The 23,932-nt window shown below is 40.0% G+C and overlaps 1 protein-coding gene across 2 annotated transcripts in view; it reads right to left on the bottom strand.

The window, feature by feature from the left end:
- The window catches only part of LOC149151480 (uncharacterized), a 129,105-nt gene that overhangs the window by 55,752 nt on the left and 49,421 nt on the right, over positions 1-23,932 (bottom strand). For both annotated transcript variants that reach the window (XM_089438656.1, XM_089438655.1), the window contains exons 2-5: positions 9,399-9,870; positions 9,031-9,150; positions 8,865-8,918; positions 2,039-2,202 (exon numbers count right to left, since the gene is read on the bottom strand). In XM_089438656.1, the coding sequence (XP_089294782.1) occupies positions 2,039-2,202; positions 8,865-8,918; positions 9,031-9,150; positions 9,399-9,870 (810 nt within the window). The remainder of the gene's footprint in view (positions 1-2,038; positions 2,203-8,864; positions 8,919-9,030; positions 9,151-9,398; positions 9,871-23,932) is intronic.

Below are 23,932 nucleotides of genomic sequence, written 5' to 3' on the forward strand. Positions count from 1 at the left end.
GTTTGGCTACTTGTACCAATTACATGGAGAGAGGTAGGGCTTTCTCGATGGATATTGCTAACCAACCAGATAGGGCAGTATAGTTGAGCATGGACTAGCATCAGCATAGTAGACTTGTCCCTTACATAGGAGTCCATGACTTAGATTGGCAGGAGATCGTGAGTTGGTATCCTACTGATGGAGTATCATTCTTAGTTGGGAGTAGTATACTGCAGGAGCCCTTAGAGGTGGGGGATATTGCGTGCTCCAATCAGTAGCAGAATGTGGGTTGGCCACTCATCAGTATCTCAACGCAGCATCAGTATGGTGAGACTGACCTTGGGGTATGCCAAGGATTGGATTGGAGAGAGGTGATGAGCTGGTACACAGTTGGTAGGGTAGCATTCACAGCCGGAGCTACAACACAGCAGGAGCCATGTAGCATTAACGCTCCTTGGTGGCATTGGGATCCAGGTGGATCTACTCGCAACAGGATGAGTTAGAGATGGACATGGGATCCAAGTATTGGAGGATCTAGTCATGTTTCGATAGCTTGGAGACGTGACATGGACCAGTGGTTCGTATGGGATCCGGGCATTGGGTCTCAGTGGCGTTGGGCCACTAGATTGGTCCACATATTTGGATTGCTTGAGGGCAAGCAATCTTGGGGCGAGAGGACTGTAATGTCCCCATTTTTATTCTTCTTCATAGTACTGCTAGGGTGGATTTCCAGGACAAGGGATGACCAGGTTAGTGGAGCAGGTTTATGTCATCAGGGGTCCCGATGGAGTTTTGAGGAGTTTTTATGGGATTTGATGGCATTCGCTAGGCATATTCCATCATCAGCACAGTTTGCCTTTCATTTCATTGCATTTCGACAACTTTCAAAAATCAACATTATTAGTGTGCATAACTTAATTAATTATGCTCAAGGTGGCATTCCGGGGAGATTAATTGATGGAACACCTCAGTGTAATAGCTCATTGGAACCGGAACGAGAATATCTATATGATGGAACTTTGGATGGGGATTTCAGTGACCTGAGGAGACATGGTGGCCAACTTACCCTTTTCCCGCATTAAAAAGAATATTTTAATTAAAAATAAAAGAGGGAAAAGTGCTCCATGATTAAAATAATAATAATATAGAAGACTCTAGAGGGGTCCATCAGATCTATAAAAGAGGAGGAGGAGGCCATTGGAGGACATCTTGGAGTTGATATTGTTTCTTGTATGAGAGGTTGAGAACGAGGTTCTCTACTCCATTGGTAGCCCCAGGACGGAAAACCTCGGGTGATTTAGAAAGATTGGGCGAGCACCCATCTTCCCTTGGTGGATCCATTCAGGGTTCACAGATTGCAGTGTATTGGTTTTTCAGTTTGTTTTGGGAGGCCCCTTGTGGCATTATTGTAAATCTGTTGAGGCCAACTATCTCAGCTATTTTGTTATTCTAGCATGTAAAACCCCAGTACTTATATTATAATAAAGCTCAGATTGTTTCTACTCATCGTGTTATAGAATTGCATGCATTTTATATGTTCTATTTTACATGGCAATCTTCTGTTTATGGATAGAATTTTTATCTGGGGATTTTTTGAGTTAAAATTCGAGTTGTTCCAAATTTTTCTCATTTGGGACACTACAAGTATCTTGCCTATTCTTACTCTATAAGAAGTTTCCATTTGACATAATCCTATTTTACTACCTTTGATTTGTTCTGTTTGTGACTTTAATCTCTCCATAGTAAATGCAACATTGTTGAGTTTGATGACACATTAGGAACCCATTGCTGAATCAGAAGACAAACTCTTCTTGTATGTGTGAGGAATATGAAGAACCAAGGAAATGCGTGAACATTGAAATCAAAATATCAGGACCACCAATAAATTGCAGGTAAGTCAAACTTGCATCTTGTTTATATTGATTCGACTTATGAATGAGACCGTATGCATCAAAACATAGCATGCTTGCATGCACAAGTTTATGTCTAGTACATAAAAGGCATGGAGCAAAGCATCTTTCCAAAAATGCTCTCATCTTTTTCAATAAGAACATATTACCTTGGAAGAAAGTGTGAGAAGGTGATGACTTGGCAGCTTGTTTCCTGAATCTCCCGAATCACCTCAAATTTCTTGAAATTCATTTCATCAAAGTATTTGGCAAGAGAAAGATCCGAACTTGATAATGTTGATGGCCACTTGCATGCATGAAAGTCCTTACAAGCCTGCATTAAGATATTTTATATGCTTCCTTTGTAAAAACGAAAAAACTGCCACAATTAAACAACATTCAAGAATTAAAGCTAATTCCCAGAACTCAATGCAAGGAAGCATTATGATGAACAGTGCTAAAAGACTGGTATTAAAGTCTACTTTAATGACTAAAACTTACTTCACCGTCCCTGTTTTTACAGTGCAAGCTTAATCTATTTTTTTAATCTAAACATGGATTCAAGTAGCTAGAGCATTTTGAAATCGTACTGTGAACACAGAATAGCATCCAGTTAAGGGAGTCTATTTCCATACATTCACCTAATTGTTTGAGTTCAATTTTTTATCCTAACCAATCACAGATCTTGAAACTACTCTAATGGACGCATTTAAATTCAACCTTAAGAGATTGATAGATCAATATATTAAATCATGCCTGGACTTGATTCTAAAGAGAAGAACAAGAAGGAATTTAAACAAGACACTAGAAAAACCTTACTCAACTAATGAATAATGCCATTTCTTATAAAATATCGAAATCCTATGAATATTTATGTCCAGGTTGGGTGCTGAATAGTCCTTTTCAATGCTCATGCTTGAAAGGAACAAAGGTAGACCAACATAAAAAACAGGAAGACATTTGCATGAGCTTGCCTCGAATCACTCATCAATGACCTATAGGAAGGCGCATCAGATATGTTCACAGAAAAAACTCAAACTTGGGAGAAATCCAAGTTAATATTTGTGATTTATCCCATTTCTAAAATATTCATCGTTTTCCTATTTCGATGTTTTTCAAACTTTTATAATTTGAAGTTATCATAAACATCACTCCCATATTAGCAACCATCACAGTTGAGCCTAGCATGTGCTTTCAAGCTACTAGACAATCCGCAAATAAGACCTTTCATAACATACCCAATACCCTCTATGGACTATTGAGGATGTGGGGTACTTTGTAAAACACCAAATTCAGACCAACTTGTTGCTCTCATACCACTATGTGATGTACACAATTGCATATTTAAGCTGTAACCAGCATTCGTACATATAATTTATCGACAATAACAGTTTTGCAGAGGAAATACAATGCCTATAAACAATTATTCCATGACCCATGAGCACATTCAGCAATCTCAGCACATAAAATATATTTACGCTTACACATTGAATAATAACAGCTGATATATGGGCAATTACAACAACATTCATATATAGTTCTTTTGCATACATATAATTACATTCTCTTCGTGATTATGGCCCCTTTTAGCATACACACAGGGTCATTTACCACAAACTAGCATGGCTGGAAACTAATTTACATCAGAGGTAGAATTATGCCCTTTGCAACACCGTTTAGAGCTGTAGCAGCCCCAAAATTCTGCATAGAAATCATTAGCAAACAGCGCAAAAAGCACTTTTGAGCCTATTGTCAATTTCCAGACTTGCATTTTCAGGAAAAAGCACAAATTCTCATATACAGCAGCAGTAGAAACATTAAACATCAGCACATTACTAACCTATGTCACCTGGTTCGTGTTTGAGTTCAAATTCAGTGACATTGAAGTTCGACAAAAAATTGACAAAGAAAGTTTAGGTGATAAAATTTGACATTAAGTTCAAGAGATTTATAAAATTAGAATTGAAGTAATAATAATTAAAAAGCTAATTTCACATATATGTAAAAATAAAAATACAAATAACAAACTTCAGTAATTTAGATTATTAATTTTTAAGAAATTAGCAAAACATTGTTTATTACGTCTCCCATCTCAATTTCTCATCTAAAAGGTTTTATGAACACCCAGAAAAACAGAGTGTGGGTGATCGTGGGAATGACCATAAAAAATAAACAAATAAACAAATTTGACTTCCAATCTACCTTATAGATAGTTCGATAATAACTTCCGGAAAGTGTCAATGGATTCAAATGATTGTATTGCGTGGTTGGACAAACGTCAGCACACCGATTTTCCTCCGCATAATATCACTGACCACCAACATATAGATGTTAGCCTATGCTGCCATTGAACCAAACTCTACGAACATGTACACTTAGCGTTGAGTCTATGAAGAGAAGGCACTGCTCACCTCGGAGAATGGTATGGAGTGTGCTATGGGATGCTGCGCTGGAGGAGTGCCGCACAGAAGGAGAAATGCTATGTTTTTATTTTAAATAGCCCTTAAAAATGAACTTCGGTCATATATCTACAAGTTTTTTTTTGCACCGCAAGTTTCAAAAATCTACAAAAGTAGAGGGTTTGACCACAAAGACCCCTTTGCAGCTTTAAAAGCAGATATTGCAACATATTTTCAGCTAGGTGAAGTCCTTATAGTGGGTGATTTCAGTGCTAGGACTGCAAGTGAGCAAGCTAGCATTCTTTGTTGTAAAAAAGACTACGGCACTATTTGGCTTACAAAAGAGAGTAATCATCAGTGGGAAAGAATTTCAGAGGACAAGGGCTGCAACCTCTTTGGTGAATAATTACTTATTCTATGTGGGGCCTTCAATTTAGCCATTTGTAATGGCTTGACTAGATGGGCAAAGTCTAGTAATTTCACTTGTAATATTTACAATGGAGCAAGTGTAGTAGATTATGTGATTTCCTCGCATGGGTTGTGTGAGAAAATGGAGGAACTTTTGATTGGAGATCAGTTTTGGGACTTAAAATCAGATCACAAGCCAATTTATTTAAGTTTCTCTTGGACTAGAAAGAAGCAATTAGAGTCAAAAACTCAGTGTGTTCAACAAAATCTCTCAAAGGGCAGAATTCTTTGACTCCTGAAAATTGTAGTACCTTCAAAATGACGCTAGAGAGGTTTTTAGAGAAGGAGAAAATCCCAATTCATGGCCTTCATAGTCACGAATTAACACATTTAATTCAAAGCGCAGTTGTGGAGCGCAAAAGAGCAAAAATTAAGTAGTCTGAAACAAATTGCTTTCCGGTTAATGCTTGGTTTGACGAGGAATGCAAAAAGGCAAGAAGAATGTGGAAAGAGTCAAACAAAGATAACATAAAGCTCAAAGCTTACAAACAGATATTAAGAAAGAAAAAGGCTGATTTCATGGTTTCAAGGAGGGAAGAACTAATCTTCCTTGGGAAAAATAATCCCAAATTATTTTAGAAGGATCTCCAACCGAGAAAGATGCAAACTGAAAATAGTATTACAGCTTCTAAATGGTTTGACTATGCAAGACAACTCTATGAGTAGGATCCCAAGGTTGACCCTCCCCCCTTGGTCAACATTGATACTGAACTCTTCACGGTGCAAGAGGTAGAGATGGGTATCAAGAAGTTGGGTGTTGGAAAAACAAAAGACTTAGCTGAACTCCAAGTAGAGTATCTAAAGTGGGGCTCAAAGATTCTTGCACCTCACATTACAAAAAATTTCAACATCATACAACAGGGGTTCCCCACAGATTGGACAACTAGTCTGGCAATACCTCTTTTCAAGAGTGGTGACATCAATAATTCCTCCAATTATAGGACCATAATGATAAACCCTTTGTTTGCAAAGTTATTTGGAAGCATGCTAGAAAATAAAATCAACAAGTGGGCAGAAGAAAGAGATAAGCATGCTAAAGGGCAAGCAGGTTTTAGACCTAAACATTTCACAGTTGATCATTGTATAACTTTAAAGCACGTCATTGAAAAAGTTTGGGAGAAAACGGAAGACGTCTTTTGTTGCTTTGTTGATTTCAAAAAACGTTCAACATGGTTCCTAGGGATAAGCTTTGGCACAGAATGGAGGAACTTGGGGTTCCTAAACATTTAAGAGTAGTTGTGCATAGGATGTATGAAGAGGTGAAAGTCAAAATTAGAACTTCAGCAGGCATTTCTAAAAGTTTTAAAAGCGATATCAGAGTCAAGCAAGGTTTCCCACTATCTCCTACCCTTTTTGGTTTATATCTCGACAAGCTTAAAAAGTGGTTAATTTCGCAAGGGGGTGATGGTATCTATTTGGGCAAGTTTGTTATAAGACTTCTTTGTATGTAAACGACCTTATTCTGATTGCTAAATCTACTCTTGGTTTGCAAGAGCACTTACTATCCCTTGAGCATTTTTGTAGAAGGGTGGGGATGCAAGTCAACATTAGCAAAACGAAAGTAGTGGTTTTCTCTAAAAAATAAAACATAACCAGCATAAGTTCTACTTTCAAGGAAACGTTCTGGAAGAAGTTACAGATTACAAATACCTCAGAATTGACTTCAACAAAAATCTAAGTTGGGATGGTTGTAGAAAGAAAAGAACTTTGGGGGGTTGGAAAGCATTTTATGCTTTTCAAAATAAGTGTAGGGAGGCAGAGTTATGGGACTGGAAAACCACTCAAACTCTTTTTGGGCTTCTAGTGATTCTGATGATTCTCTATGGTAGTGAACTCTGGGCTAGTAGTACATCCAACATGCAATGGAAACAAAGTGAGAAAATTCATAAGCGTTTGATTACAAACAAATTCAAAATTAAAAGTTCAGTTCCTTATGCTATCTTGTTAAGAGAAACAAGGGCTACTCCTATTGAAGCAATTGTTATGGTGAGAGCCATAAGGTATTTAAAAAAATTGAGCAAATGGAAGAGGGCAGATGGCCTAAGGTTGTCTTTAATGACATATTGTGCAAAAGAAAAAAGACTTGGATGCAGCAAAATAACAAATGGTTTAGTAAATGGGGTATTTTCTTGAACACATGTCCCATAAACAGTAAAGAGAAAATATTTTGTTATGGATAAGTTCCACAAGCATACTTGGGATAAGGAGCTAGGGAGAAAGAAAAAGTACTATATTGAAGTGTTTAATCCCACTCATAATCATCAACAAAAAGCGTACATAGAGGCCAATATTTCTTGGAGAGCCAAAATTCTTATTGCTCAGTTAAGGACTAATTCTCATCAACTCTGTTGTGAAACAGGACGCTGGAAAAGGCCAAAAGAAGTGTGGGAGGAAAGAGTATGTATTTTTTGTTCTTCCGGAAAAGTGGAAATAGAAAAGCATTTCATTTTAGAATGTGAAGCCTTCAAAGACAATAGGGAAAGTTATGCAGATATTCTGGCAGCTAGCTTTTGGGATAATCTATTTAGCGAGGAGTTGGTCAAGAAGCTATTAGCATTTATTGTGAGGCTTCACAGGAAAAGGGCCAAATACATCAATCAGATGAAGAAGCAATCTATCCCATAAGCTATCTTTAGCCTCGTGGACATTAAAATAATTTTCTTTCTTTCTTTCTTTCTTTTTGTATCAACAAAACCTCAATCAATTAGGCAAACATGCTTATTATTTTAATTTGAATTAAAGATGGACTTAAAATTTGTCTTGAAGTCAGCCGAAGCTCAACGATTTTATTCGACCCAGCTTTGAAGTTCAACAGAATTTTATTTTCATCCTGAAAATTCGCCGAACCCAATGACTATGTTCCTAGCAAAGTTTATAATACTTAGCTGTCATCAACTGCACTTGCGGAAATAGCTCCACGAGAGTGTTTTTCCACGTAAACATAGGCACTACATCGAGTAAGTGTCACCCCCATGTCAGGCAATGAAACAGCAAGGGGGATTTATTGGCAAAAGCTATGGTTTCTTCACTCGGGCCAATTAATTATTTAAGTGGGGGATTTTACCTCTCAACCCAAGTTTACAACATTTATGACCAAGGAACTTCCATTTCAACCCATTAATTCTACAACTACAATAATCCCACTTTCCAGCATCTCTTCCCCCTCAACTTTACATAGAAATTTATGTAGCACAAGGAATGAGATCCCCTTCATTGCTAAATAGTCCCCCAGGTTATCCCACTTCCCTCGAATGCTACAATGCAAGCTGGCTAGAAAAATCTCCAATGTTGGAAGCTAGGAAATCTCAAATGTAGCAAGCAGCCATGGTTTTCCTCATATAAGCATAATAACCAGACTTATGGCAACAACATACCTCTGGGCACAATGCAATCTAGCATTAACAAACAACATAAGTGTTATCTCCGGATACACAAATGGTCTCACAATGTACCAACATGGTAGTATTCTCCTCCACAGATTAGCATACCAGTGGCCCAACCTACTTGTAGCTCTCTCAACATCTGCACATTGTCTCTCAACATACCCGAATGGAAACCTCTATCAATTTCCCGAAGAAGAAAATGAATCAATTATTTTTCCCAAAGGTGGAATGAATCCCTCACCAAGGTTTGCTTAAATATATAAATTGCATGAAGACCATGTGCCCCTTCATAAGTCCTAGGAAAGAAATAAACACAAGGCAATTTACATAAAAGGATATTAAGACTTGGGAGCTAGACACTTGGCAACCTCAATAAAATATTATTCTATTGACCACCCCCTCTTTCCCCTCTTCTTGTTTCATTGCCCCACGGTGCTCCTACTTAGATATAATCCCGATTGCACATTTTTATAAATCTAGTAAATCCCAAGTGCACAATTTTATAGATCTAGTAATCCCAAGTGCACATTTTTATATTATTATTTTACATAAATTCCAAAGTAATCAAATGTAACCACTTACCATATACTTTTTATATTCATGCTCATAAGGGGTATTACAACTTTAGTGAAGAATTTAAATACAAGACTAGCTTGAAAACACAATAATAATCCTGCGCTGAGCATGTGATATTTCTCCCACTCTAACTAACAACAAACCAAATCCATGTAAGGTAAGCTGATCACCATCTTCAAAGAAGGAATCCGTAAACCAGTTATATCCTGCTCTTTATCAAAGCTCTGCAAAAGAGTCGGAAACATTTCAGTGCAAAAAATACTTGATATTAGAACAATTGGAATTGTTTATATTAAATGCAAAAGAATATCAAAAAGCACAGATATAATATAGTACCTGATGGTACCAGGAAAAAAGAGGAATAATGCCCACTCCATCAATAATTTTTGGTTCAGTGGCTACTTCAAGGTCACTGCATGCTTCCATTAATGCACCCAACTTCTCCACAGAGTCAACCTAAAATGTGAACAACTATATTCTTAGCAATATATATTTTCAATCTAACATTCAGAGAAATTAAAGCACCATGAAAACAACTTTAATATCGATTATAATCTAGTAAAAAGGAAGCTTAGAAAATCTATGCTCTCATTTCCAATTAAATTCACTTATTTGAATTTTGAACTAGGAAATTGTCTTTTTTGCAGATGCCTTTGACACTCTATCATACACAACGAAGACTCCAAGAGAGAGAAAGACCTTACATATGGTTCCTGTTTACTGCGACACCAGACATCATGGTTGCCTGGTACAAAGAAAACATACCTAAACCTTTCCTTCAGAAAGAGCATGGTTAAAACAAAATTCTCAAACTTTTCAGCCACATCTCCAGCAACTATAAGAATGTCTCTTTTGTATGTAGTGGTGGAAAGTCTTTGCACCCAGGCCATGTTTGCAGGATAGTCAGTGTGCAAGTCAGAAAGCACATATACCCTCACACCCAATCTATTTTTTTGTTGCCGTATTATATGTTTCGCTGTTGGCAATGTGCTGCATCTTCTGCCCAAATTTAGATCATTTATCTTTCTAAGATATTGAGCACAGACAAATTGCTTATTAATGTAGTTAGTGCATGTTGGAACACTTCTCACATTAATATAGGGTGGTACAGAACGATCCATATAAGCAGAATTCTGCATATCAAGAGCGTCATTTTTTTGGTGCAACCATATCGATCTGCGAAACACAATATTAGTAAGAACCAGATACACACCATATTTTGGAAAACTGAACAAAATTTCATTGTTTCACAATATTCATAACAAGTTGTATATACTTGAAGTAAACCCTGTTTATAATCAGTACCCCTGTTTAGAAGCAAATATCACACTTTCGTTGAAGGAAAAACTGTAACAGCTTTTACTTAAAGATATTCATCAAAAGTGTGTTTCCAAGCTCGAACTATGCCATCGAAGATAATTAAAATTGTTTCCATGAAGTATCTTAGAAATTTTTATTGTCCAAGAGGAACTTGCTTAGCATTGCAATGATTGCATTCTATCAATTATAATTGTCTAAAATGTCACTTCATTTTGTAGTTGTGTGAATCAATGTTGTCACATGCAGATTCGGAAAAGATCCACTGACCTGGGACTCGGCAAGACTTGGTGACATGGGAAAGACTCAACAAAGACTTGGCAAATAAAATAAAATAAAAACAAAAACAAAAAAACTTAAAATATAATAAATTATGTGCACAAAAGATATGGCTAGTTTGTGGCAAGTATGGCATGTTTGGGTGAGTCTTGGAAAGTATGGTGAGTTTTTCATGAGTCTGGCAAATAGAAAGTTTCAAGGGTGAGTCTTAGGCAAGTACTTGCCCTATCCAAGACTCAGCAAGACTCACGAGTCTTAGCTGAGTCAAAGTATACTAGTGTAAACTATGAATTTGTTTCTCCCTTCTACCAAATAAGGGAATACTTTCCCTTTTTCTGTCCTGAACATGGATCTGATTACTGGATTCGAAACGTCGACATTGAAAATGACCACTGTGGATCCAACTTTGGAAAATCTGCCTAGCATTCAATCCCAATCCCACAGGAATCTAAAGACTACCTTGAAAAGTTTTGACAGCCAAATTCACCATCATATATATTGTCATGTCCCTTCCTAAATGTTTCACTGAGGAGGAGAACCCAATTTTGTAAATTTTGTCATTTTGGGCCTAAAGGAAATTTTGGAAAAAATACTTAGGAAAAGTGGGTCGAAGTCTTTTTAGTGGAATGTGGGGGCCACCTTCCCACAAAATAATACGCTCTACTTGGTGGAGAATTCAAATTGCCTAAGGGAGGTCGAAGTCAATGGAGGGACCCACATGAGACCAAAGGGCAGCAAGTATAAATAAGAGGGAAGAAGCATCATTTGGGGCTTTTGACATTTTGATAATCGATTGTTGCACCAATTGTTCATCTGAGTTACAAGTGTTGCTTAGCACAAGAGCTTCCCAAGGAGTGAAGCTCAACCTTTCTTCGGTGGACCTTGAGTTTCACCCTAGGAAGGCTTTTATCTTTGTTTGGAGGCTGGGAGAGAGACATCACGCAGGTTGTTAAAATTGGCAACTAGGGCCAAAATCCATGTGGGTCATCTTATTCATGACTGATAATATTTTTATTATATTCCTCTCATCGAGAGGTGAAGGATTGATCTAATGATCATCCTATTCCGATAAGTATTTATGGAGATATGAATTTATTTTGATTATGGAATAATTATCAAGCCGACCTACAACTCATATAGGCCCAGAAGCCCAACAGTCACATCTATTCAAACCAGTGTTGATAATATCGGTATCGGGAAAATATCGGCGAGGGTCCAGAAAATATCTTATCGGCAATATCGGCAAAAATATCGGCAAAATATCGGCAAATATCGGCAAGCATAAAAAATAATTTTTTCAAATTTTTAAATATAGCCGATATTTTGCCGATATTTTCAAAATATCGCGATATTTTGCCGATATTTTCCGATATTTGCCGATATTTGCCGATATTTTCAAAACAGAAAATATCGCGATATTTTCTCGGCGATATATCGTTTTGCCGAAAATATCGCGATATTTCCGAATATCGCCGATATATCGCCGATATTATCAACAGTGATTCAAACATCAACAGTTGTGTATAAATACAGGAGGTCTTTTCCTCATTTGGACTCACTCATCTCATCACATCTCTCTCTCTCTCCTGTGCAGAAAAGAGGTTCTTCTCTACTGCGCAAAAAAGAGACTCCCTCTCACACATGTGGAAGGAAGGACGCAATTTTAGGACAGCAACTACAGAACCAAAGTTTGACCAGCGTTGACCAGAAGACTCCCTCCTCAGAACTGCGCTATAGGTCCATCTGGATCTCCTCTGAAGGCCGCATTTTTTGGTGGTGGAATCAAGCCGATCCAACAGTCGGTTTGCAAGATATTGTTTGCCCTAGTTTGGGACTGATCTAGGGTTTGTTGCTGCTGATGTAAATCAGATTTATGTACTATTTCTCTCTGCTAGATTATTGAAGATAAAGGAAGATTTGATCAAAGGGTTTCCCCACATTGGGGTTTGTCCCTGGCTAGCCGCCACATCTTGTGTCTCTTGTCTTGGCTTGTTTTCTGTCGATCGTTTAATGTTCTATCTGCACTTTACTTTATGTACATGTGATTGCTAATTTGTGGATAATAATAAGAAAGATAAGTAAACTATTATAAGCATAGAACATACCATAACTTAACATGGTATCAGAGCTGAGGTGAAGACAAAGCCCGAGCAAGAGCAAGAGCAATCACCGAAGAGAAGATTGGCAAGGCTATCCTAAAAGAACTATGGGGTCCTCATCACTCTTTCCTGCCGAGGACAAGCTCCGTGAGAAAGCTGACTATCACGAATGGAAGATGTCTATCGATCTAACCCTAGAAGATCAAGGAGTGTTGGACCATGTGAGAGGCAATATTGTTGAGCCTCCATCAAATGCATCCGCTACTGCCAGGAACAAATGGAAAATCGGAGAAGTCAAAGCAAAGAAGATCATCCGAGACTCTATTGACAAGCGCTTGGTGGCCTACATCTCCGACCTGAACACCTCCAAGGAAATCTACGATAGACTGGTGAGTTTATTTAAAGTTAATGATGCAAATCAAGTTTTGTTTCTTAGAAATAAGCTGAAGGAAATTAAGAAGGGTAAAGATGAGAGTATGCAAGCATACTTCTTAAGGATCACCGAAATCAGGAACGATCTCCTATCTATTGGGGAGACTATTACTGATAGGGAAATGGCACTCACGACTCTTGGAGGATTACCATCCGAATGGTACGTGTTCAGGACTACTCTTCTGAACAATAATGTAATTCCTGGTTTCGAGGAATTAATGGCTAGATGCATTCAAGAAGAAACAAGGGTAGAAGAGCAAGAAATGCCCATGCCTAAAGGTCCTCCTGCTGCCTTTTCTTCTCATGCTAAGAAAAGAAATAATTCCGGGACTAAATAAAAAAGAAAGGTTGGACCTAAGGGTGGAAGAAAAGGACGATGTTACATTTGCGATAAACCAGGTCACTATGCAAGGGAGTGCCCTGATAGAAAGGACTCACACCGAGACGATGATCAAAATCCTTCTCATGGCAATCAAAGTGTTATGCTCTTAACCTGCAAAAGATACCCAAATACAGAATATGTGAAGAAAGATACCCAGAACATAGAATAGTGAGAGACAACAACAAATATTTTATTATTCAGAAAGCAATGTTCACTGGCCTCTTCGAGGGGGCAACTTCCAATAGAGCAGAGCTCGATACAGAAATAAGACACGATGCTCCTCGCAAGGAGTCTCTATCCTTTATATATGACTCATACATGCAATACCAAGGATCAATACCATGGGTTTTATTAATACCATCTATCTAATACTACGACCCATTTGCAACTAACTGTGGTCCCGTCATTAATTGCGGGTTAACCACTTACAATTATTAATATGGGCTTTATTGACTCTTGACTATGACTCGATCCCATAACATAAATAAGGGGGTTAGGGTGGGACCCTAACATGCCCTCCCCCTTAAGACTAGCCTTGTCCTCAAGGCTAAAGCTGCGGAAACTGCTGAAGAATAGTGGTTGGTTCCCAAGTTGCATCTTCCGGAGAGGTGTCTTTCCACTTGACGAGGACTTCCCTAATCATGTGGCCCCGCAGGTGCCTGTCTCGTGTGTCCAGGACCTGTTCAAGTTGGAGCCAGATTGACCCTTCTTCGTCCAATTCAGGTAGACTGGTTTGAATTCTGCAATTGTTCCCAATCACTTTCTTGAGGCATGAGACATGGAAAACTGGATGGATTTTTGCAGTAGGTGGCAAAGCCAACTTGTAAGCCACTTCTCCAATGCGCTGAAGTACTTGATATGGTCCGTAGAATTTTGGAGATAGTTTCTGACAACCCTTGTCTTTGAGTGATGTTTGCTTATATGGTTGCAGCCTCAACCTGATCCCCTTCTTGAAATTGGCGCTCTGAGCGATGCTGGTCTACCTGTTGCTTCATGCGGTTTTGAGCTTGATGAAGATTCTCTCTAAGATGGGCGAGCATGGTTGCGCGGTGTTGTAGGAGTTGATCCACTGCTTGTACCTTTGAGCACCCCTTGATATAAGAAGTAGGGGAAGGAGGGAGTTGACCATATACTGCTTCATAGGGAGTCATTTTGGTGGTGACATGATAGTTGGTGTTATACCACCATTCAGCCAGAGGTAACCACTGTACCCAAAGATGTTGCTTTTCTGAAGTGAAACACCTAAGGTAGGTTTCCAGACATTTGTTGACGGCTTCAGTTTGACCATCCGTTTGCGGATGATAGGAAGTACTGAGTTTTAGTTGAGTGCCTTGTAGCCTGAAGAGTTCCTGCCAAAAATTACTGGTGAAGATCGGGTCGCGATCGGACACAATAGAAGTGGGCATGCCATGCAATTTGAAGATCTGATCCATGAAAGATTGAGCGACCAAAGTCGGTGTAAACGGGTGGGGTAGGGCGCAGAAATGAGCATACTTCGAAAGTCTGTCCACCACCACCATGATGACTGACTTGTTTCCTGACTTTGGAAGACCTGTAATGAAATCCATAGAAACCTCCGTCTATATTGATGTCGGGATGGGCAACAGTTGTAATGTGCCTGGTGTGTTGACGTTCTCCCCTTTGTGGCGTTGATAGACATCGCATTCTGCTACAAAAGTAACGATGTCCTTTTTCATGCCTGTCCAAAAAAATGATCTTCTGGTGCGAGCATACGTCTTCTAAGAGCCTGAATGTCCTGCAATGGGGGATGAGTGCAATTCTGCCAAAATGCGACTTTTGAGGGTGGATGTTGGTGATATTACGACTCTGTCCCTGTAGCGAAGAATCTCATCCTGCCACGAGCAGCCCTTAGTGGAATTTGGATCCACCTGCAATTGAGAAATGAGTTGGGAGAGCCCGGGATGTGAAAACCATTCCCTGCGAGCCTCTTCAATCCATTCTGGAATGGGGAGGGAAATTGCTAGCAGAGTACTTTCCTCCTCAAATTGGCGAGATAATGCATCTACTACACTATTGTCTTGCCCTTTCTTGTAAATGATCTCATAATCATATCCCAGCAGTTTGGCGAGCCATTTATTTTGTTGTGGGGAGGATAGGCGTTGCTCCAAAAAATATTTAAGACTGTGATGGTCTGTGCGGATTTGGAAACGTCGCCCCAATAAGTAAGGTCGCCAGGTCTCTACTGCATGTAAGATGGCCATCATTTCCTTCTCGTAGGTAGATTGGCCTAGATTTTTCCCACTTAGTTGTTGGCTTGTGAAGGCCAAAGGTCGCCCTTCCTGCATTAAGACCGCCCCAATACCTGTACCCAAAGCATCACATTCAATGACAAAAGATTTGGTGAAGTCAGGTAGTGCTAAGACTGGAGTGGAACACATGGCATTTTTGAGTGCTGTAAATGCCTGTTGTGCATCCTCATTCCAGAAGAATGAATTTTTCTTCAGGAGTTGAGTGAGGGGCTTCGCTATGCGACCACTTGTTTTAGCTCTGATACCACTTGTTATAGATCTAACCCGGAAATATTATAGATCTGATATAAAAATATAAGACAATGCAAATAACCCAGAAATAATATGAAATTATTCTTTATTGATATCAAACCCTTAAGGTAGGGCAACACCATACATTCACTCCTTAAGGAAGGAGAACACTCCACAAGCCATATGCCTGTTCATACAATAATCCTTCACAATATTCCTTGACAATCTCCATGTGGAGTCTCTAGCCTCTATATAGGCCTCATACATACAATACCATGGGTCATTACCATGGTTCCCTCATACCATCAAACTAATACCATGGGCATGTTACCTTATTACTAACTACTTGTGGTCCCTTACATGATATGGGTTAACCACCTTATTTATTACTATGGCCCATCCCATTATTACATTATTACCTTGGGTACCTCCCTTGGTACCCCATATTATCCCCCCTAGGTATATAACATTCCACCCCCCTTAGCATGTTTCGTCCCCGAAACATGGGAAGAACACAAATAATAAGATCTACTCAAAAGAGTAGTCCACTGGTACCATGCACGTGAATCTAGCCATCCAAGAGAAAGGTGAACCCTCGGTCTCGCTGGTGCCTCGCTCACTTGAGATGGAAGTTGACTGTGGTAGCTCTTTTGTGTTGATGTGTAGTAGGTGGAGCTTCGCTCCTCTCTATCTGTCCTGCGGGGGTTGTTGTCCGTGTGGCTAATTGGTTGCCATCTTGATGGTTGTCTTGCGGGGTGATGTGGGTGATGATATGTTGAAGTTTTAACCCATGATGGCTTTTTCTTTAATTCACCTTGCTGTGGTGCCTGTTGTGGTGTCTTATTTTCCAATATGACTTCAACCACTGAGCCCTCCTCTGATGTATCAGCACCTGTAACCTTTTCTGCTTCAGCCTCTATTTGTGTTTGATTGTCTATCATCATTGGCTCATCATCTAATATGTCAGACCTTGGAACATCTTCTGCTTCAGCCTCCTTGGACTCTACCTGTTTGTTAATAGAAATATCCTGTAATGTAATTTTCTTCTTTTTATACCAGAGCTTCAGGAATTTCTTCTGTACATTAATATTGATAGTGCCCACTGATTCCATCCAAGGGTATCCCAAAACAATATCCATATTATCCATCTCTGAAGTATAAAAATCACCATGCAACACATACTTATCCATAGAAATCTTCAAATCCTTATGCACTAGAACATCCTCATTATCCACTTGTGTGTTTTCAATGTGTTTTGCTGGAATTTGCAATTTTTTTGCCGAATTAACATTGATGAAATTATGCTTGCAACTAGGATTTAGAGAAACAATGATCTTCTCCTTCTGAATCCATCCATGAACCTGCAATAAGGAGATACCTGCAGAAAATAACCCTTTAGGTTCCTTGGTTTCCTTCTTTTCTGTAAAAATAAAATCTTTGCTAGGCTGTGTGTCTGTCTGTGTGAGCTTATCCACAAGATTAGTTTTACGGTCAAAGTGGTCCATAATAGCTTTTGTGAATATGTCCCAAGTCAAGGGCCTTTGATAGCAACGTTGATGCCATTGCCACCATTGCCGTCTTTCATTGTCCAAGTATATGTTTCCCATACGCAGCTGAGTCTCATCATCCCTGATGTAATGCAATCTAAAAAATTTCTCCATTTGTGCTAGCCATTTGGCTGGATGAGAGCCATCAAAATTATACAAGTCCCTCAAATTCGGACCTAGGCCCGCCATCACCAAAAGAAAAAAAATGGGCGAAAATTTGAAATGGTCACAATTCCGTCAATATTGCTCAGAATCCCTATTATGACCTGTTTTTTGAAATGGAACAATCATTCTGCATCTGCCCATGTGATAGAAATCTTGATCCAGGCACTGGAATTTCAAATCTGCGCTGCAACTCTCCCGCCGTCACCAAAATTTCTACAAAAAAGAGCTGATTTTAAATCAGCGATATCTCCCTCATCCGGACTCCGATTCAACTGATTTTTTTTTTTGAAATTGGGTATTTTTTCACAAAGAATCTAGATCTGCAATTAAATTTTGCAGATCTTGTGCCAGGACGTCCAGATCTGCGCCGCAAATTCGCTGCCCCAAAAAATTGTCTGCAAGACCACTGATTTTTAGATCAGTGATATCTCCTTCATCCGAACTCCGATTCAGCCGATTTTTTTTTTGAAAACGGGTATTTTTTCACATAGAATCTAGATCTACAATTAGATTTTGCAGATCTTGCACCAAAACGTATGGATCTGATCTGCAAACTCGCCGCCCCCGAAATCCTGCAAAAAAAAAAAAAAAAAATTCTCCACTTTTGCCCAAGAAAGTGCTCTGATACCACTTGTTATGCTCTTAACCTGCAAAAGATACCCAAATACAGAATATGCGAAGAAAGATACCCAGAACATAGAATAGTGAGAGACAACAGCAAATATTTTATTATTCAGAAAGCGATGTTCACTGGCCTCTTCGAGGGGGCAACCTCCAATAGAGCAGAGCTCGATACAGAAATAAGACACGATGCTCCTCGCATGGAGTCTCTATCCTTTATATATGACTCATACATGTAATACCAAGGATCAATACCATGGGTTTTATTAATACCATCTATCTAATACTACGGCCCATTTGCAACTAACTGTGGTCCCGTCATTAATTGCGGGTTAACCACTTACAATTATTAATATAGGTTTTATTGACTCTTGACTATGACTCGATCCCATTACATAAATAAGGGGGTTAGGGTGGGACCCTAACACAAAGGAATGGCAAATTCAATAGCAAAGGTAAAAGGAGTGTTGGAAATCAAGGAAGAGGACAACCATTCAAGAAGGCTAGAAATCCAGGTATGAATGCAACATTGTTGAAAATAAGCAAGATGAATATTATCTACCAGCTGCTCTATCTACCTCTGCTCCTTCAGACTCAATGGGAATTTGGCTCATTGATAGTGATGCCTCAAGGCACTTCACTGGTTACAAAGAAGTTCTCCATAATCTAATAGAGAAAGAAACCAACCTAGAAATTGTCCTTGGAGATAATATGAAATATCCCGTGAAAGGTGTAGGCAATGTCTCTCTCAAATTGAATCAAGGTAATACAATCCACTTACAAGATGTATTATATGTACTTGACCTAAAAAAGAACCTGGTGTCCATCTCAGCAATGGAAGATAAAGGCTACAAGGTAACCTTCAGCGATGGCAAGGTACGTATATGGAAAAATAATGTTAAAGATGCCTTCACTCTTGGGTTTCGAGTTGATTCATTATATTAGGTCGATGGAAGTTCGTGGGTGTCATGTCTTGTGACACATCTCTTCAGTCCGAACTTTGGCATTGGAGGTTTGCCCACCTTCATTACAAAGCTCTACCCGATGTAAGACAAATGGTAACAAGGATGCCCGAATTCCGAGTAGAGAAAGAAGGTGTATGTCCAGGATGTGCCGAAGGAAAGCTCAAAAGGGGACCATTCCCCTCAAGCCAAAGCAAGACCTTCGATATATTACAACTGGTTCACTCAGACATATCTAGTATGATGCCTGTGAACTCCTTGGGAGGATATTCATATTACCTTACTTTTACAGATGACTATTCTCGAAAGACGTGGATATACTTCTTGAAAAAGAAGGATGAAGTGTTCTCTTGGTTTCGACACTTCAAAGCCTTGATCGAGAATCAAACCGAAAAGAAGATCAAAATCTTAAGGACTGATAATGGGACTGAATATGAATCTAACAAGTTCCATGATTTTTGTAAAGAGGTTGGCATCAAGAGGGAGACTACTACACCATATACTCCTGAACAGAATGGTGTGGTGGAAAGGAAGAACCGTACGATTGTGGAAGTTGTCTATGCCATGCTCCATGATCAAAGACTTCTGAAGTTTCTATGGGCCGAAGCTGCAAACACCGTCATATATGTGCAAAACCGATGCCCTCATCAAGCATTGGATTCCAAGACTCCTGAAAAAATGTTCACCGGTAAGAAACCTGACGTATCTCATTTTAGAATTTTTGGAAGCCCTGTATATTTTCATGTGCCGAAAGAGAAGGAATAAATTGGTTGCATCTGGAAAGAAAGGAACCTTCGTGGGCTATGGAGAAAATACTAAGGGCTATAGAATCTATGTAGCTGGTCAAAGGGAAGTCGTGATTAGTCACGATGTCACCTTTGACGAATATATGGCTCTCAGCAAGGTGGATAAGCTTCCGACTTTGAGGAGCTCTCAAGAAGTCAACACCAGGGAACCAAAAGAAAAGGATGATGAAACAATGCCTAATGTGGAAGAACCCATGGATCTGATTGATCCTCCTCCACATGAGCCCTCCTCTTCTACGAAGAGGCCTTCATGGCTTAAGGGGCTACTTGATGATGCTGAAGGACATGTTGCACCCCGAGGAACCTTCTATGAAAGTAAGAAACCTAACAGGTATCAGGGATACCCGACCATCATGAGCACGATCATATATAATGAGCCTTCATCATTCTCAGATGTCGTCAAGCATCAAGTATGGAAGGATGCTATGACCGAAGAATATGAGTCTATTATGAAGAATGATATCTGGTAAGTAGTTCCTAGACCCCAGGACAAGACAATTGTCACTTCTAAATGGCTTTACAAGATAAAGCATGCAGCAGATGGAAGTACGGAAAAGTATAAGGCTTGTTTTGTTGCTCGTGGTTTCTCCCAGAAGGAAGGTATAGACTATGATGAGATATTTGCACCTATTGCCAGATATACGACCATCCACTCGATTATAGCCCTTGCTGCTTCACAAGGATGGAACCTACATTAGATGGATGTCAAGACCGTGTTCTTGCATGGTTCGATCAAAGAAGAGGTCTACGTGGAGCAACCCGAAGGATTTGAGATTTATGATCAAAAATCTCATGTATGCAAGTTGAAGAAAGCTCTCTATTGGCTGAAGCAAGCACCTTGAGCATGGTATGAGAGGATCGATAGCTACTTGATGAAGTTGGGATTCACTAGGAGTGAAGTCGATCCTAACCTTTACTTTAAGGTTGAAGATGACAAACCTCTCATACTGGTGTTGTATGTGGATGACCTCTTCCTAACAGGCGCAGACCCTCTTATTCACAAATGTAAGAGGGAGTTGGCTTCTGAATTTGAAATGAAGGATCTAGGACTGATGCACTATTTCCTAGGACTTGAAGTCTGGCAGAAGCCAAGGGAAATTTTCCTATCTCAAGGAAAATATGTGGTGAAGATATTGGAAAGATTTGGTATGGTAGACTGCAAGCCTGTAACTACCCCGATGGAGCTTGACTTCAAGAAGTTAAGCAGTAGTGCTACTGGACCAGTTTTACGAAATGCTACCAAGTATCGGCAACTCATCAGAGCATTAATGTTCTTTGTGAACTCCCGTCCAGATATATGCTTCGCAGTCAACACATTGAGTCAACATATGGTTGAACCTCACCACATACATTGGATTGGTGCCAAGAATCTGTTTAGATATCTTCGTGGCACAATTACATATGGGTTAAGATACACTGCCAGAGATGTGAGACTACTTGGATACACTGATGCTGATTGGGCAGGCAATGTGGAGGACCGTAAGAGCACTTCCGAGTGTTGTTTCTCCTTGGGATCTGCTTCGATATCCTGGATGAGCAAGAAGCAGAAGTCGGTGGCTTTGAGCACCACCGAAGCAGAGTATATTGCTGCCAGCATGGCCTCCTGAGAGGCAGTCTGGTTGAGAAATCTCTTCAGTGAACTGAACTGTTTGGATTTACATTGGATACCACCGTGATCCTATGTCACAACCAGAGTGGGATTCGTTTATCATAGAATCTCGTATTTCATGATCGCTCCAAGCATATTGATATCAGGTATCACTATATTCGAGATATGGTGCAGCGGGGAGCTATAAGGCTCCAACATATCAGTACAAATGAACAGGTCGCCGACATTCTGACAAAACCCCTAGGGAAGGTCAATTTTCTGACTTTCCGAGAACGACTTGGTGTCGTTCAAAGACTCTCCGATGAGGATCTTGTATGATGTATTGAGCTCTAGGAGCTCTGGGGGGGGTGCAGGGTACTTATTGGAGCGACATATGATCACAGGGTGATTCACCATCCCCTGGTGTTATACATGTACACCCCGTGGCGACTATGTAGCAGGATGATTAGTTCTCCTGTGAGGCCTGGATGATGTGTTCTCCATGGCGATTATGTAGCAGGATGATTATTTCTCCTGTGAGGACAAGATTGATTAAGTTCTCCTGTCAAAGCATCCTACCCATGTAGTCTGGGACTCATGGGAAGTACGTCTCATCTGATCAATGAGTAGGGAAATGAGGATAGGGACCATAGTAGTACCGATGGACGCATCGCTGTATCTACCGTACTCCCTATGCTAGGATGACCTTCATTGATCTGGGATCAATGAGACTGCTCTGGGACCAGTGGTAGGAGTTGTACCCACTATGACGCTGACTTCGGGTCGGTTGACACTGGTCTAGGACCAGTGGTACATACTCTGAGACTGACTTCAGGTCAGTGAAGGACTGGTTTGGGACCAATGGTAGGAGTGGTACATACTATGACGCTGACTTCGAGTCGGTTGAGACTGGTCTGGGACCAGTGGTACGCATTCTGACACTGACTTTGAGTCAGTGGAGGATGATACCGGTCTTGGACTAGTGGTAGGAATTGTACCCACTATGACGCTGACTTCAGGTCGGTTGAGACTGGTCTGGGACCAATGGTACATACTCTGAGACTGACTTTGAGTCAGTATGATACATCCTCAATCATTTATTCCTCTTCATAATTCGGACAAAGCAGAGCAGAGCAGAATAGAACAGAGCAGAGCAGAGCAGATCAGAACAGGGCAGAACAGAACAGAGTAGTGCAGGCAAGATAGAGCAGAGCAAAGCAGGGGTCAAGTTGTACGGGGCAATGCATTTGATGGATGAATAGTAGCGACCGACAGACAAATTGTAAATGGATTTCTACCTAGTTGAGAGGGAGTGTTAAAATTGGCAGCTAGGGCCAAACTCCATGTGGGTCATCTTATTCATGGCTGATAATATTTTTATTAGATTCCTCTCGTCGAAAGGTGTATGATTGATCTAAAGATCATCCGATTCTGATAAATATTTATGGAGATATGGATTTATTTTGATTATGGAATAATTATCAAGCCGACCTACAACTCATGTAGGCTCAGAAGCCCAACAGTCGCATCTATTCAAACATTAACAGTTGTGTATAAATACAGGAGGTCTTTTCCTCATTTGGACTCACTCATCTCATCACATCTCTCTCTCTCTCCTACACAGAAAATAGGCTCTTCTCTACTACGCAGAAAAGAGACTCTCTCTCACACATGTGGAAGGAAGGACGCAATTTAGGACAGCAACTACAGAACCAAAGTTTGACCAGCGTTGACCAGAAGACTCCCTCCTCAGAACCACGTTGTAGGTCCATCTGGATCTCCTCTGAAGGCCGCATTTTTTGGTGGTGGAATCAAGCCGATCCGACAGTCAGTTTGCACGTTATTGTTTGCCCTAGTTTGGGACTGATCTAGGGTTTGCTGCTGCTGATGTAAATCAAATTTATGTACTATTTCTCTTTGTTGGATTATTGAAGATAAAGGAAGATTTGATCAAAGGGTTTCCCCACATTGGGGTTTGTTCCTGGCTAGCCGCCACATCTTGTGTCTCTTGTCTTGGCTTGTTTTCTGTCGATCGTTTAATGTTCTATCTGCACTTTACTTTATGCACATGTGATTGCTAATCTGTGGATAATAATAAGAAAGATAAGTACACTGTTATAAGCATAGAACATACCATAATTTAACACAGGTACCACGCCATTCTGGTTCAGCTGGGCTGCAGAAGGAGAAGCCACGCAATAATTAAGGAAGAGTGGTGCCGGAGTTGGGAATTACATTGTTGTTGGGGTGTTTCTTAGCCAAATTCCAGCCAAAGGAGGATTTTCAGGAGAAGACGAAGTCCATCACTCAGTACTGATTTTGGGACGTGGGGACTGGGTCATCATCTACGAGCCTGCGCAGTCACTTGAGTGTCAAGTGTGGGGAGTCTTGGGTGAAGGATTGAGGAGTTGGGCTGCCCGGATTTTAGTTGGAAGGCAATTGTGGGGAGATTTCTAGCATTTTGGGAGCAGCAAACATCATTCTTTGGTACAGGTGGAATTTTCTGGTTGCGGAGAAGGGCCAAGCTATTTGGGGCTGA

This window comes from Pinus tabuliformis, chromosome 9 (assembly GCF_031772625.1).
Source record: "Pinus tabuliformis cultivar Carrire ecotype Pingquan chromosome 9, CPIR1, whole genome shotgun sequence".
NCBI lineage: Eukaryota > Viridiplantae > Streptophyta > Pinopsida > Pinales > Pinaceae > Pinus > Pinus tabuliformis.